Here is a 16,949-nt window from a genome sequence, read left to right as displayed (position 1 = left end):
TTGAGGGTAGAATTTTTTTCCCCCTAATAAATTGGTACTTGAATTTATGATGCAAAATTTTAGCACAATAGTTACAATGCAAGGATAATGAGAATTTCAATGTGAGTTGTACAAGGAAGGCCATAAAAAACGGTAGGATAATTTCCATTATGTTTATGACCGATTGTCGATCGATGTATTCCAACAAAAATAACTTTTAACGATAATAAATATACATATTAACAAAAAGTATTAAAAGCTTTTATCAGTATTAGCTAATTGTTAGTAGATCTAATGTTGTTATAGGCTTTAGCGACGTGTACAAAAGAATGGTAAAATATAATTGGCACTAGCAAAGTAGCATTGCCTCTAAAAAAACATATTTAATGGCAATTAAACTATTGTTATTAATTAATTGTCTATTTTTGGTGCAGTAATAACCCGTGCAATATGCAAAACGGGTTCTTTAATTTTAGTGAGGTGTACATATTTTTTTGTAATTTGAACATTATGGTTTGTAGAATTAATATTGATATTTGATAATATTAATTATCAGTAACATGTTACACAAAATAAATTATATCCATTTTTTGAGGAAATATATAATTAATCTTATATCTTGTGTTCTGATTTTTTTTTTTAAATAAATAAAGAAACTAGTAAATGATTTTTAGTCAAATAAAGTCGATTTGCCTTTTCAAGTTTTCAGAAAGTCATTATATTCATTTAGAATAAAGGGATTAGTTGAAATATTACTGATCTACAGATCTTTTAATATTTTTGGATAAAAAAATCAGTTGACTTTTGCATTTTCATTCATTTAAGATGATAACGTACCTAATCATCAACTATCAAATTTTTTATTCTAATATAATATTACATTTGTTCAAAGTAATATAAAAAATAAATTATTTAATGACAAACATTGACTAAAATTTATTTTCCTCATATGCGTAGACGTATTATATAAGCGGATAAATTGAATTTAAACAAATTAAATGAAACGAGTTAACAAATAGATGAGTAATTATTGAACGTCGGATCTAACTAGACTAAAAACAATAGGTCAGTGCTCAACACGCCTAACTCATAAGGACATTTGATGTCTTTGTTTGTTTCTTATTATTTGTTTAATTACATAATACTATTATTTTTTAAAAATACTTTGATAGAATTTCTTGTTGATCAATTTGAGATAAATTTTAAGCTTAATCTTTAGATGTACTGAGTTCAGCGGGTCAAATTAAGCTGAACTTGTAAATGAGCGGGTTATTATTCTGTTTAAACTTGAACATTGAATAGATTATTTTTCATGGACTAATTTTATCATCACCTCGCACACAAGAGTGTGAGGGAAATAAAAACTTATTTTGAAACTTGCAAGTTGCAATATTCACTAAGAAATACACATTATAAATACTACCTAGAACAAGTGAGTTTTTTCATTCTTCAATTTTCCACTCAAAAGTCAATATTTCCATTTTTTTAAAAATGGAAACAGTGAAGTTAATAGGTACTCCTTTTAGTTTTTTCACATATAGAGTTATTTGGGCATTAAAGCTAAAGGGAGTAAATTATGAGTACATAGATGAAGACATGTCCAAAAAAAGTCCTTTGCTTGTAAAATACAATCCGATTCACAAGAAAGTTCCTGTGTTAATCCATGGTGACAAGACAATTTGTGAGTCTATGGTCATCGTCGAATACATCAACGAGATGTGGCAACTGAATCCATTACTTTCAACTGATTCATATGAACGAGCCACATCTCGATTTTGGGTTAAATATATTGAAGAAAAGGTATGATGTTAATATGATTAGTATTTTCTTTTCTCATACTATTGAGGAGTCACTATTAGAAATTCGCTAATTTTCGACCAATCAAATTCTGACTACTTTGATTGGTCCGGAAAACAGCCAATCGGAAGAGATTGCCGACAGCAACTGCCGGTACCTTCCAACCGCCGTAATCTCTTTTTCTTTTTCTTTTTTCAACCCCGTCCTAGGAGGGCCCACCTTTTTGCTCTCTTGGTAACTCGAACTCACAACCTTAGGATTGGAAGTGAGTATGTAGTGCTTACCATCTGAGCAACTCTCTCTTGTCACCATAATAAAAAAGAAGAGATTACATATATACCTATTGAACGCCCCCCCTCCCCTCCCCCCTCGTACATAAATTTCATGCCTAATCAAATTAAGACACTTAAATTGAAACTGAAACATCGTCTGCTCTGACAAGTATGCAATTGGTTCATCTTAGTTAGATTTACTCATCCTTCTTTGTTTCCACTTAGCTAGTACTCAAAACTCACACCGTTGAACTTGTTGAGGATATAATTACGTAAATAAAATGTAATATTACCTAACTTTTTTTTTGTTAAATTGTGATGCAGTCACATAATACATGGAATGTGTTTTGCAACACTGGAGAAAAGCAACAAAATGCTATAAAGGAGAGCCTTGAAATGTTTAAAACCATAGAGGAAAATGCTTTGGGAGAAAACAATATATTATTTGGTGGTGAAAATATTGGACTTGTTGACATAGCTTTTGGAGGTTATTCTCATTGGATGGAAATCATTGAAGAAATTGTTGGAGTTAAATTACTTGATCCTCACAATTTTCCTCGTATTAACAAATGGATTAAAAACTTCAAAGAAGTTAAAGCAATCAAAGATAATTTACCTAATCGTGATGAGATGTTTGTGTACATGAAAAATGCTAGGGAAAGGATGTTAGCATCTCCGTAACGAGGCAGGTTCGAGCTCTGAGTATAGAATCGTCTTTGTTAGGTAGAGAACGCTTTATATCTCTCGATGAGACTTCGGTGAAGCATGATATAGTTGGGCTCTAGGATGAATCTAGTGTGTTAATGGTTATGTGTTCATGTTGCTTAGACCATGTATTTCAAATAAATGTATAAGAATCTTTAACTTGGAATCAACTCCGTTTGTCTGGTGATTATTGTGTATTAATTTGAGATTGTTGTAATAACTCATAAACTAAAAATTCTAGAGCAAATCGGGCTTCAATGAAGATACAAAATATCGAGCAGAGGAAATCAAAAAGAAAAAAGAACAAAGTTCATTAATTTTTAAGTGTTAGTTAACTATGTTTCGATCTTGATATGAATTCTTTGTATTCATTTTTATTCTATGCAATCGTCGAAGAATATTGTAAAGAATATGTATGATATGTTTAGCATCACAACAACTCGAATAACAATGGGTTTATACACTTAAAAGAAAACACTTTAGGTAGTTATAGTAACAAGAAAATCGTAATATATCTGGATCGTCTTCTCAAAGAATTTGAACACGTGAAGTTCACTTGTTTCACGTTGAAATTCTATTAATATCAAATACGAAACGACTTACTAAAAAAATGGATATAAATAAACCAGAAATATAATGGAGAGTGAAATCAAGTGAATTCATATAGAAGATAAAAAAAGAAATTAATAGCATAAAGAATCTTAATTAGATATAAATTTGTGATACACAAATATCAGGGTCAAACACATATTATACGTGACTTGTACATTTTTAAGATTTAGGTTTTCAATTTGGCAAGGTTAAAATAGGAGTAAAAGTTCTACGACCTTAATTCTATTTCAAAAGTAGATAAAATTATATCCAATTATATAAAGACGGATGTAAATCTTTTATTATCTATTGATTACCTTCTTTTCCGTTTCTTAAAGTTCAATCATAAACCTAAATAAAGAATTTGTACATACCAAATAAGCCGATAGAGTTAGAGGCAGACCTATGTGGTTCCAGGGATTCACTCAAACCTAATTGGTAAAAAATTACACTGTATATATAGGATAGATTTTCAATATTTTTGTATATATACTAATTTTAAACTACCTTAATTAAAGAAGAGAAATAGTCTCGTAGTACTGGACTGTGCAACTTGGACTGCGAATGCAATCCCCAGTTTGCAGATTCAATTCCTGAATAGTGTAACAACTTTCCAAAATTATAGAAACATTTTTCTTAAAAGGAAATGCTCCCTCAAATTTTTAAAATTTTCTGTTACAATTTATTGCGTGTAATAAAACAATTAATAGAGAGCTACATTCAATATGACGAAGCTCATCATTCCGAATTGAAAATCAAAGAAAAGACCAAATCTTTTTTTTTTACGAGTCTGTTTTCAAACTTCTAAAATCAAATTAGTTTTTTTAAGAAAATAATATATTAAAAAATCATAAAACTAAATTAGTAAAAAAAAAAGAAATTTGAGAGAGAAATCAAATTTCCGGAAAAAAAAAACAGAGAGCCGTTCGGTTCTCCTTCTAATTTCTCCCTTTCCAAATCCATTTTTAGATTCCTTTTAATCCAAATTTAGGTTCTTTTTCGTCTTTTATCTTGCAAAATTCTCCAATTTTTTCCTATTAATTACCCAAAATCGATAATTAAGTTTTTTAATCCATCAAAATTGATCTACAGATTCACTTACATTGCTAATTGATCTGTATTTTAGTTGAAAATCTGATAATTATTAGGGTTTCGGATGATGATTTAAGGGAATTTTGAAAAGAATATTTTTTGTGGATTCGAATGGCATCGGCTCAGGTTCTGCGAAAGCAAGATCTTTTGCAAGCTGGGAGAAAAAAGGTATGATTTTTTTTTCAGAAAGATTTATGATGATTGTTGTTTTGAATTTAATTCATTTAGTTAGTTGGATTACTAGATTCTAGGTAAAATTGTGTATTCCTGGACTCTGCGTATAGCGGGAGCTTAGTGCATTGGTTTGTCCTTTTGTTTCAGTTGGATTACTAGATTCTAGGTAAAATTGCGTATTTCCGGAATCTGCCTATATCGGGAGCTTAGTGCCCTTTTGTTTTTAGTTGGATTATTAGATTCTAGGTAAAATTGTGTATTCTCGGACTCTGCGTATAGCGGGAGCTTAGTGCATTGGTTTGCCCTTTTGTTTCAGTTGGATTACTAGATTCTAAGTAAAATTGCATATTTCTGGACTCTGCCTATACCGGGAGCTTGGTGCATTGGTTTGTCCTTTTGATTTTAGTTGGATTTCTAGATTCTAGGTAAAATTGCATATTCCTGAACTCTGCATATAGCGGGAGCTTAGTGCATTGGTTTGTCCTTTTGTTTTTAGTTGGATTTCTAGATTCTAGGTAAAATTGCATATTTTTGGACTCTGCGTATAGCGGGAGCTTAGTGCATTGGTTTGTCCTTTTGTTTTTAGTTGGATTTTTAGATTCTAGGCAAAATTGTGTATTTCCGAATCCCGCGTATAGAAGGAGCTTAGTGCATCGGTTTGTACTTTTGTTTTTAGTTGGATTTCTAGATTCTAGGTAAAATTGTGTATTTTTGAATCCCATGTATAGAAGGATCTTAGTGCATCAGTTTGTCCTTTTGTTTTTAGTTGGATTACTAGATTCTAGGTAAAATTGCGCATTTCCGAATCCCGCGTATAGAAGGAGCTTAGTGCATCGGTTTGTCCTTTTGTTTTTAGTTGGATTACTAGATTGGTGGAAAAGAATGAATCTTTTTTGATTTAGGATGTTCTAACACATTATTTGAGCAATGTTTTATGTTTTTCTATCATTTAGTGCTTGTTCTAGAGCGAGTACTGCGGTGAAACGGGTGGAAATAGTGGAATGGTTGTTGAGGAAATTGGTTTACTGAATGTTTATTCTGATTTCTGAATAATATTAGTGAGCTGAAGATTTGTAGTATGAGGGAATTGCTAGATAGATACTCCCTCCATTTCAATTTATTTCGTCTGATTTTGACTTGGTATGTAGTTTAAAAAGTAAAGAAGACTTTTGAATCTTTTATACTTAAATTAAAGATACATCGAATATGGTTAATGTACCAAATTTCCCTTTAATCTCGTGGTCTTAACGTGCTATCTGGAATGTTGGAATTAAAAAGTTGGCAAAAAAGGAAAGAGACATTCTTTTTTGAAATTGACTAAAAAGGAAAGTAAGGCAAACAAATTGGAATGGAGGGAGTATTTATTTTGTGCATACTTAGATTAACAAAAATAGTATCTATTGATATGTCCCAATGATGGGAAAATTTTGAGATGGGCTGCCCTGATCTGACTTTAACTTAGCTTTTCCTGTGGGTAATTTCTATAATCAAGGGCGGAATGATCTAACTGCGGGCCACTACACCACATTTTAAGCAAAATTTCAGTCAGTGTTGTCAAAGACTCATTTAAGGTGCACGCCCTGAAGCTCAGAAAAACTCAGGGAGGGCGCTTCACCTCGCTTAAGTTGCGCTGTGAAGGCAAGGAACTGAGGCTTGCACATCACTGCCATGAATTCTAGCTTGAATGGAGCTGTATTAAACAACAAATTTAATCGGCAAATAAGTGTATTACATAGTTGTTAAGGAAAAGATTATGAATGAATTTGTTACCTTTTACTTGAATTACATATTTCTGTATAAATACATTTTCCCCCTTTCATTGCACCTTATTTTTACCAAGCCCACACTTCAATTTCACTTTGCGCTTAAAGATGCAATAGACCTAACGCTCTTTTTAGAGCCTTTCACCTTTGGTGCAAGTTTCAACTACATATTTAGTCACACCGAGAAACCAGTTGATGTTGTTGCTTGAGAACACATTTTGTAGCACATTTTTCTTTTATACTAGTTTGAATAATACTAGCTTTCAGCAGTCATAAAAAGTTATACTTAGGTGAGATGCGAGGAAAAATTATCATTGCGTAGACCATTTTCTATGTCAATGAAAGAGCCTCTAATATCAGAATATGTAAAGGTAACTAGTATGAAATGAAGAAAGCTAGGCGATGCAGTGACACTAGAGACACTTGAATAAGTGGCTTCTTGAGCTGTTCAGATTTTTGGATGCTTTCCTCTTGGCTTGAGTTCAGCCGAATATGCAACATATGATCGTTGTATAAAGCTTTTCATGGACCGGATTTCAATTAAGATCAATGGGATCTTATCAATACTTAACTTATTTGTAAATTGTAATCACATGCACATTATCCTTTATATAGGGTGAACATTAGCAGGATAGTGTTAGCTTGGATAGTTTCTTTTTTTCCCTTATGCCTATTATTTGGAGAAAGAATATGCCTATTATTATGCCTTGATTAGCAACGGAAACAATATGTGATACTTATTAGTTAATTAATGAATATCCGGTTGGAGTATTAGCTCATTTATAGCATGTACTCCATTATAGTATTAGTTAATTAATGGCGTGTATACTTGTAAAACGCTGTCTCTAAAGAACGGTCATTATTAAACTCCTGTACATTCTTTCATCAGGATCGGAACATGTCTCCTAAAAGATTTACACGCAACGAACACATTTATTTAGAAGATACTTATACAGTTATACCTATTTCATATGAGTCACACCAAAAAGATGAATGAAACAAGCTATGCATCACGAACTTTGTATTGGGCATTACATGTAGGGCTTTAGCCTTGTATTGAGTAAGTGCCTGAGTTGGAGATAATAAGACTTGAACAGTTGATGTTTTCCATGGTTGCAAGAAAAGAAATTCTCGTTCTATGCTCTGGTGAGTGGTGATCTCTAGCTTGCCAGACACGCGAACTCCAGTCATTCTCCAAATCATATTCCATGATTCCAAAGAAGCCTATTCATCTATTGTTATAAAAGAAGAAGTTTATCCATCTATTAACTTCTCTCGTAGATCCAGTGCGGTAAAAAAACCACATTCATTTTCATTGATCAATCAAGATAGTTGCCGCCACTCCTGAAGGCTAATTCTTGGATCATACAATTGTTTGTTTTTTGTTTCATGCTTCATGCCTTCTCTTTTTCATAATGGTAGATAAATTGCTAATCATCATGAGTTGGAGCAAAGCCATGACCTAGTTCTCTTTTAACAGTCAAAACCTTTTCGGCTCCGTTGTCCTCCTCGTCGTCCTATCAATGTTGTTAATCTGCAACTGGTTGCCTGAATTCTAAATATAGAATCTTTTCCTTTTATTAGTTTTGCTTTAACTTTTCTTTGATCTTATAATTCTTTATCTCGTATCGTTTGCAGCTAGAAGAGTTCCGCAAAAAGAAAGCTGAGAAGGCAAAAAAGTCAACTTCCAATAATCAACCTCATGGTTCGGGTGGAGGCTTTGATAACCAACCTTTGGACAGTGAACACACAAGAATCACTGACTCTCGTGGAGCTGGTACATCTGATGCCGTTGGTGGAGCTGTTTCAGAGTTATCTCGAGTAGATGTTACGCATGATTTCAAGAATCCTGATCTTGCACAGAAGAGTGGTTTCGCTTCTTCCTATGATGCTAATGCTAGTTCTACTCATAGTTTACACAACAATGATAATGATGCTAGCACTACTTCTACTGTTAGTGGAAACAATCATGGTTTTACTTCTTCCATCTCTATGTCATCTCATTTTAGAGATAAAGTGCTTAAGGGTGATGAGAAACCTAAGTTATCTGAACAATTCAGTGATAGTTATAATCCCCCTGAGAAGACAGAGAATGATGGAGCCTTAGGAAGTGTTGGATTTGGATTTAATACTAGGCATTCTACACCTAATTTTCTGTCATCATTCCCCAGTTACAGTAAATTTTCCGGTTTGTTTAGTCATGATGGTGTAGCTAAAAGCGAACTAGAGGAAAATAAAACAAAGGATCTTTCTGTAATGAACACTAGTACTTCTCATGCTTTTCCTGCTAATGTTTCACCTGAAAACTCCCGTGGTCCTCATCTGCAAGAAAAACCAGGTTTTATGGATCGTTGGGCTAGTGGGTTAACTTCCTCATCATATGAAGGTAACTTTATGGTAATTTTGAATTTCGTTTTTACTTTTTTTAATCCTTTATTGTGCTTTCTCTTTACCTAGAGAACCTCATTGCCTACCTGTTATTCATCTATCCAGTTAATCAATTGGGGTTGCATAATCTGACAGCTATTTCCCTTTTTTTTTCTTTTTTCTTTTTTATAGATCATATGCTCCCCACAACCAGCAGTACAAAGTTTTCTTTGGAAGATGGGCAAAGAGATGGTACTGTTGAAGCTAATAGTTCTATAGTTTCTGATATTGGGTATGGCCAGTTCAACAACTCTGGTTTTTACATGAATAATAATTCTTCTTCTTGGGAATCTGATTCTAAATATGAGGGCATCAGTTCTGAAGCAAGAAGTTCTTCTAGTAATTCAAAATTGTCTACAGCCACTGTTGGGAGGAAATCTCGTCCGTCTTTCCTTGATTCCATCAACATTTCAAAAGTTCCTGTGGTATCCTCTTCTCCAACTGAATCAGTTTCTGCAGACAGATTTGATCCAAAGGTTCATCCCATGGACACTTTGGAATCGTCCAACTCCAGGAACATGATGAATTCTTCAACTTTTTCTGCAAGTGGGTCTGATCAGTTGAATCATCATGCTGAGAAAGACACGGGGAACATGGACAACCGTTATCAGTCTTTTGCACAAAAACAGAATGAAGACTTTGCTGCTTTAGAACAGGTTTCTTTACATTTATTTCCCTTGCTTTAGAAAGTGATAAGTTTAGGTCAGAGGATGTCTTCAAAGTCAAAATTTAGTTTGAAAATACTGCTATTTGATGGTTAATATATGAAAAGCACTCTGCTGCTTCAGGATAGAAATCATTATTAGAATGGAAAACCTTTTCGTTTTGTTTGGCTTAGTCATTTTAAATTGTCTCGATCAATTGTCCCTTTATGAAGCAAGTTTTCTCTGTTCGGCTGGGATGTTATGAATCCTTCTTGACTTTCTTTCATGCTCTTTTCCCCCTTGTTTTCTCTTTTTTCCTCTTTAATTTTGAAGTTTAGGGGGAGTTGTAATTTCGTGTCAGCAAAGGCATTATAATTTAAAAACTACCAGAACATACCCAGTGTAGTCCCGCAAAGTGGGGTATGGAGATGGTAGAGTGTATGCAGGCCTTACCCCAATCACAGAGGTAGAGAGGTTGTTTCTGATAGACCCTCGACTCAAGGGAAAACAGTCCAGGAAAAGAACAATCGGGATTGAAAGCATAACAAAGCATTCTGAACACTAACTGCAACAAAATAATATAATTTGAAAAACTTATTCTTAGTAGTCAGTACATTGCACCAATAATAAAGCCATCTGGTTACCAGTTATTTGAAGCACCTTGGAGAGAACTGCAGAAGTTGAGCTACCAAATTTTCTATAAATGATACAGATTCTGAGAATTGACGGCACGATTTTGAGTGTTTCACATTGAAATGTGTAGACTAGAATTAATTTTTAAATATAGTGGATTGTGGCTCAATAAAGTTGAATGCGATGCGAAAAATGTTAGTAAGCTAGAATAATGCCGCTAATCTTGAGGTGTGCATTAGTCAGGTTTGTTTATTTTCTATATTATTGTACATGAACCTGGAAAGGTCTGTGACTGTATAGAGATTAAGCTTAACAAAGTAAAATAATCTAACACATGAAATATCTTAATAAACAGGCTCTGATGTGAAGTGAACACCTGCCAATTACATTGCTTGTTCTTTCATCTTAAAAAAGATCTTTTCTTTATAGTTAGAAAACACTTTCCATCTGATAGTTATTTCGCCTGTTGAATGTGTCAGTACAAGAGCACTCTTCAGGTGCCTGGTCAGAGAAACTGGCAAGATTAAGAATTGTCTCTTGCATTTACAATGAGGGACAATGGATGAGGATGATAGAGGTCATGCATGATTGCATGACTCTCAGGGATGTAGCATTTCACAGCAGGTCTTAAATTGTCAAATACTTGCATGATGTGTACTTTTACATTTTTGACAGCATATTGAAGATTTAACACAAGAGAAGTTTTCTTCACAACGTGCTCTTGAGGCTTCGCGAGTTCTAGCAGAGTCTCTAGCTGCTGAAAATTCAGCCCTGACAGAGAGTTATAATCAACAGGTACACTTTTCTGTTCATATATAAAATATATATTCCCGCACTCAAAGAACACACATTTAACTTGTCGGAAGTTGAATAAATTATTTACTATGAAGCATGTTACAACCTTCAAATATGTAGTACACTAGCCACATCTTTTCCTTAAGGGTTTGCTCATGTAACACCAGCTAACATTTGTTGTACCAAGTATAGTATGCATGTCTAACATTCTCGGAATATTTTGTTATCTATTTGAAGAAATGAGTTTCTTGCTCCAATCAGTTGCTTAATTTTCTTTTCCAGGGCAGTTTTGTTAGCCAATTAAAGACCGACATAGAAGAACTGCAGGAGGAAATTAAAGCACAACTGGTTTGTAACAAAACTCACTTGCTTACTCCCAATTATTGTTATATTCCCTGATCTGTATTCCTTTTTGCATGTACACCTTAAGTTACATTGCACAACATAGCTAAAATTGTCAATTAGTGGTAGTGGGTGTTAGTGTCTTCCACTGATTTTATCTGGATACATTTTCAAGTTGATCGACAAAGAAATGAAATGACCTATTTTCTTTACTATTGTTGATATGACATTTTAAAAGTTGTAGCACAACAAGGATGTCGCGGAAAGTTACGTGCAATTTTGTTCTTTTGTTTCTAAACAGCAGAAATATTTGGTAAGGCATTTCATACATTACTCAGTTATAAAAATAAAGAATGGAAAATCCAAACAATCACATTTATTTCTGCTGTTTAGAAACAGAAGAAATGCCTAGTCACAAATAATTATTTGATTGACTTGGAGAAGAAAGAGGGGTGACCAGTCTCTATGTTGAAGCATCCAATGATCTTTCTTGTCTAAGTACGTCACATTGGTGGTTTATATTTTTATTTAATAAAAATAAATTTCCAACATTAAAACCTTAGTTCTTGGTCACCCCCTTTCTTCAGTTTTGAGGAGGCTTCATGAAGTACCTTTGTTTTGTCTGTAATTTGGTCAGCAAGGTGCAACAAATTCTCTATGTGGTGTTTAATGGTTTTCCAGATACAAATTTCATAAATAGATACCATTTGAACCGTATCTGCTATGCTAATGCATGTTGAAGAATGTGTTCATTCATCTTAACTCTATATTCAAGGATACACCTGTGACCCTTATGTTGGAGAACACTTTTGGAATCGGTATTGTGGAATGAACTGGTTTCTCATGTTGAGATTAGTTCAGATGTCTGGCAAGCTATCTTTGTACTAACATAGCCTGTTGAGTTCTGTTCATCATAATTGACTTGATTCTTACCATAATCTTTGAGGTATGTAATTTTCTTTGTCATTGCATCTAATGTAAGCAGGTCGAACTTGAAGCTGTGAAAATGGAATATGCAAGCGTACAATTTGAATGTAATGCTGCAGATGAACGTGCTAAGCTATTGGCTTCTGAAGTGATTGGTTTGGAAGAGAAGGTAACCAATAGTGGCATTGCCTTGTATTGCCAAATCCTTCACAAAGCCCTTATTGAGAATTTAAAATGAATTTCAACATCATTTACATCTGCTAAGTTATCCTATTTGATTAAAGAGATAGTTAAGTTAGACATATTCGGTTTTCTTATACTTTGGAAGAGGAACATACCCTTGTTTCAAAAGATAAATTGTATTACTAGAACTATCATATCGAAAATCTAATCGTTGATAATGTTTAGTTTTTATTGATATTTCATGTTTGTTGAACTTGAAGCAAACTTAGCTTTGTGTGTGCCCAGCAAAGTCTGTTATATTGATTAGCCGACACATCTAATGCGGAGTATCTTGCTATAATCACTTTTAAAGTTTAGAGTGAGGCTATATTAGAACCCATATGGTAGCCTTCACTAAGTCCTCACTGAGGTATCTTTTCAATGTCTGTCACATGTAATACTGTTTAGATCAATGTTTGCCATGTAATACTGAGGTGGTATGTGGAGTCTGATCTTTTGTCCTTGTTCTAATGGTTTAGATCCAATCTTTGTTGTCATTTTAATTTTTCCTTTGGATCAGTGCATATAGTTCTTTCATGTTCCTTCGTTGATTATATTTCCTGTTGATATTAGAATTTCGGAACAGTCTACTCACCTTTTTGAAACTGTGCCTTTTCTAGATTTCTTTTCTTCAAAATTGATTATTAAGTGCGGCCATTTGTTTTTCTGATAGATGATAATTTCCTCCACTTTGAGATAATAACTTTGTCAAAATAATCTTGCAGGCACTTCGTCTGAGATCTAATGAGCTTAAACTGGAGAGGGAATTAGAGAAATCACAAGCTGAAATATCTTCTTTCAAGTATGCTCAAAACTTGCCTGTGCACACTTCTAGGCCATAGTTTTCCCTCCTAACTCTGATCTGGTCATAGTCATCTTTCGCTTTTATTGTTCATTCCCTCCCATCTCTCCTTTATCCATTGGGATAAAAGCTAAGGGAAACTAGATATCCCACGTATCAGATATTCATGTCTACCTTTTTGTAACACCATTCACTTTCATATAAAGTGCTGCCAAAAACTTTCTGTGCCTTTCCTGGTGCTTGCAATGGAGGAAACTTTAGTAGTTGTTGTAACGCATATTGGTTACTTCCATCTACTTGTCAAAATGTATATTAGCAAGAAAGGATAGCGAAGATTGCTATAAATTTTAGAAGTCAGAATTGAGTCGTTTTGCCTTACTCATTGACTCTTGTAAATTGCATAAAATGTGGGTGTTGATGTCATTCGACTCTCTCTTAATCGCTGCAGAAAGAAAATGGCTAGCCTTGGAAAGGAACGCCAGGATCTGCTGTCAACAATTGATTCTCTAAAAGAAGGTAAGATGCTGATAGTTAAAGAACCTTTTTTTGATTCGAGTGATTTTGCTTGTAATTGGTTTAGAGTGATATAGAGTTGCTATTTCTTTCCACCAGTTTCTTGTACATGTAACGACATCTTTGTTTTCTTTCTCTCAACAGAAAAGAAGCTCTTGCAGGCGAAACTACGAAAAACTTCTGATAGTGGCAAGTCACTTGATGTTAGCAGGAGTATGCCTAGTAAAAAAGATGTATCAACTTCAACAGAGGATCTCCGTATGTGGTTTCAGATTTCACAGATTACATCTTCAGGATGCCTCTTTATGTATATTTTAACATTTTTGTAGATTTCAATTATGTGGTGTTGTATTGATTCAGGTGAAGAAAATATCGTAAATACTACCATGGATGGCCCTAACTTGGGAGTTCGCAGTACTGAGGGCCCCACCTTTTCATATCTATCTGAGAATGACCAGCTCAGTCTTGAAAGTTTATCGACGGCCGTTCCTCCAGATCAGATAAGGATGATTCAAAGCATCAATACATTGATTTCTGAGGTAGCTTCTCGCATAAAATCCTTGAGACTGATCATTTTTGCACCCTCGACTACCTGTCTGCTTAGCTGTTTTATATACTTCAAGGCATTTTTACCATTCAAAAGAATTGAATAATTTTCTTCCAACTTGGATGCTTATAGTTAACCTTGGAGAAAGAAGAGTTGATGAAAGCCTTGTCACTGGAATCATCTCAGTGCTCTGAATTGCAGGTAATTTGAGGGAAGCTATCCTTGTCAGTTGTTAGTATTATCATCCAAAAAAAATTTCTCTTTAGGATCTAATATGTGAGTCAAATTATTTTCACCTTTAGGATTCTTTTTCATCTTTTTTCCTTTCTGTTGCTTCTAATATAAACCACCAATGTTTTATTGCAAATGTAATTTTTTTTTGATCAAGTCTCCCTTTTGTAAGTATGCTTGCACATGTTCTTTCAACATCTATTAATCTTCATGTGGTGCTTTGTGTTGGGAAGTGCAATTAAAAGTTCACTGCTTGGATACTAATAATATTCTCTCTCTACACTTGTTTGATGGATTTTGTTTTGTTCCTTGTGGAGTATAGGAGTTAAACAAGGACTTAACCCGAAAGCTTGAAGCTCAAACACAAAGATTGGAGCTTTTGACTGCTCAAAGCATGGCAACTGGTAATAACCAAACAAGGCTACCAGATGCTTTATCTGTGCAGGACAGCACCACATATGCTGATGAAGGTGATGAGGTAAAATTACCTACCTTGAAACTTTTCATTCTATAAAGGTGTTGTGTGAACCTTTCTTGTACTGTAATATGACGTGTAAATATAACTGCTTCCATATGCTTATAAACCTCCATCCTCTTAAAGTTATCTTCTTTGCCCCTTTCTGTTAACTTTTAACAATTTTACTTATATTTTCACTTTGTATTTCGAATTAAAGTTTAAGTTGGCATGGAATGCCAATACCGTTGCGGCTTGTGCCCTCAGATTCGTTATTTAACTTTTAAGTCATGCTTCAAGAGTAAGCTGCTTTAGTTCTTTTATAGGCTAAGAGATAACTAAGTTTGAAATTCTTTCTTTTACTCTAAGCTACTGCTGGAGCTTAACAGATCTGTCAGTGATGTAGAAACACCATAAAATATAAATACCAGTTTTCAAACACCCACAAATGGTAGAGGTTCTTACATAGCTTAGCTAGTGACAGCAATGGCTATGATGCAGCATCGCCTTAAAAAGCCTACCAAAAGGACTGTTGCCTTTTTTTTTTTCTTTTTTAGAGCCAGTCAAACACTCTTTTCTCCAACAAACTCTAACCTTCTGTAGTTTTGTGTCATTTAGAGATCTTGGAATAACAGTATAACACAGCTTGTCATATGGTTATGAGGTGTTCGTCCTCTTGGTGTCTAACTGTTCTCACTCTTTTGCTTCCTCAGCTCCTTCTAATTAAACTTGATAGTCGATGCCTTCTCTTTGAATATACTTTCCTCTTTTGCATCAGGTGGTGGAACGGGTCTTGGGATGGATAATAAAGCTATTCCCTGGAGGACCATCAAAGCGGAGAACCAGCAAGCTTATTTAGTTCAATGAGTTTTGTACATCATATAAGCTCTTTTTGCTCCTCCGCGCCTTGTATTTTTGGTAACCAGATGGAGATGGTTTTCGTGTTCTATTAGTGATTCATAGTCCCAATTCATTTCCCAGAAGAAGCAAATTGCTTCAAAGAGGTATTTAGAAGAAATGATTGATTACTTCACAGATTTGGCAACAAGATGAAGTTTGGTTAAATATTATATTAAATATTTAGAAGATATAGTTTTACTTGTGAATTAATAGTGGGAGAAAAGAGGAAAAGGATCAAATGTATCATTTACCTTCGAGAAATAATGTCTTTTTAATTACTTTTGGTGTTGTCGTAGTACTAATGTATTTGTTGATTTTGTTTTTAGGCCTAATACCTACTCGTCACCTTTTTGTTTATCGAGAGTCAAATTGCATGGATTTCAATCAACATTTTAAGTTGTATTTTTAGTATAGTTTTTGAACATTTAAATTTAAAATTTTAATAGAACCTAGGAAGGATAAGATGTATACAAATCTTATGCCACATTAGGGTAGAGAGTTTGGTTTTGATAGATCCTTAGACTTAGCTCAATTGTAAAGTTATGACATTAATAGATGGTTCCTACAATGAACTCAAGTTAATATATAATAATAATTAGGCTTAGAATTAAATATTTAATGTAAACTCAAAGTTTGGTTTCTAGATTTGTCTTTTTGTTATTAGTTCATAATTTTTCAAAATACTAGATTTTAATGGTGGCTATTATATGAATTAGTGGCGGTTTTATTTGCCACTAATACTATCATTTAGCTGCAATGGTTATTTGATTTAGTGGCGAATTTAGTTGCCTGTAAACAAAATTTTAGTGGCGACTGGTATAGGAATTAGTGGTGGTTTTTGTAGCCAGTAACACTTACTTTTAGCGGTGACTATTTTATGAATTAGTGGCGGTTTATGTTGCCACTAATACTCACTTTTAGCGGCGTTTCATATATGATTGCGGTGGTTTTGTAACAACTAAAACTTTCTTTTAGCGGCGACTATTATATTATTTAGTGGCGGTTTAAGTTGCCACTAATACTACCTTTTAGCAGCAACTGTTATTTTATTTAGTGGCGATTTTTGTTGCTAATATTATCTTTTAGCGGCAATAGTTAAATGATGTAGTGGCGACTTTAGTTGCCACTATTACTACCTT

At 33.9% G+C, this 16,949-nt stretch overlaps 2 protein-coding genes across 2 annotated transcripts; both read left to right on the top strand.

The window, feature by feature from the left end:
- The first annotated feature begins 1,451 nt into the window (after nt 1-1,451).
- LOC102595211 (probable glutathione S-transferase) lies at nt 1,452-2,988 on the top strand. The gene is made up of 2 exons (XM_006367255.2): nt 1,452-1,779; nt 2,373-2,988. Exons 1-2 carry the CDS (start codon nt 1,471-1,473, stop codon nt 2,727-2,729), a joined length of 666 nt encoding a protein of 221 aa, XP_006367317.1. The 5' UTR covers nt 1,452-1,470; the 3' UTR covers nt 2,730-2,988.
- A 1,254-nt stretch (nt 2,989-4,242) lies between these two features.
- On the top strand, nt 4,243-16,165 carry LOC102594873 (uncharacterized). The gene is made up of 13 exons (XM_006367254.2): nt 4,243-4,604; nt 8,012-8,759; nt 8,933-9,456; nt 10,753-10,872; nt 11,155-11,220; nt 12,200-12,310; nt 13,089-13,165; nt 13,614-13,681; nt 13,823-13,936; nt 14,039-14,217; nt 14,358-14,426; nt 14,779-14,934; nt 15,689-16,165. The coding sequence occupies exons 1-13, from the start codon at nt 4,548-4,550 to the stop codon at nt 15,767-15,769; spliced, it is 2,370 nt and encodes a 789-aa protein (XP_006367316.1). The 5' UTR covers nt 4,243-4,547; the 3' UTR covers nt 15,770-16,165.
- The last annotated feature ends 784 nt before the right edge of the window (nt 16,166-16,949 follow it).

This window comes from Solanum tuberosum, unplaced genomic scaffold (genome assembly GCF_000226075.1).
Source record: "Solanum tuberosum cultivar DM 1-3 516 R44 unplaced genomic scaffold, SolTub_3.0 scf00750, whole genome shotgun sequence".
Lineage (NCBI taxonomy): Eukaryota > Viridiplantae > Streptophyta > Magnoliopsida > Solanales > Solanaceae > Solanum > Solanum tuberosum.
Note: the sequence above shows the minus strand (reverse complement) of the source record. Positions and strands in the feature narration are given on the sequence as shown.

Bases quoted from the DNA above. Each gene is read 5' to 3' on its own strand.
- LOC102594873 (XM_006367254.2), top strand. From the start codon at position 4,548: ATGGCATCGGCTCAGGTTCTGCGAAAGCAAGATCTTTTGCAAGCTGGG. The intron at 12,311-13,088 runs GTAACCAATAGT...ATAATCTTGCAG, and splicing joins TGATTGGTTTGGAAGAGAAG to GCACTTCGTCTGAGATCTAA. The intron at 14,935-15,688 runs GTAAAATTACCT...CTTTTGCATCAG, and splicing joins ATGCTGATGAAGGTGATGAG to GTGGTGGAACGGGTCTTGGG.
- LOC102595211 (XM_006367255.2), top strand. From the start codon at position 1,471: ATGGAAACAGTGAAGTTAATAGGTACTCCTTTTAGTTTTTTCACATAT. The intron at 1,780-2,372 runs GTATGATGTTAA...ATTGTGATGCAG, and splicing joins TTAAATATATTGAAGAAAAG to TCACATAATACATGGAATGT.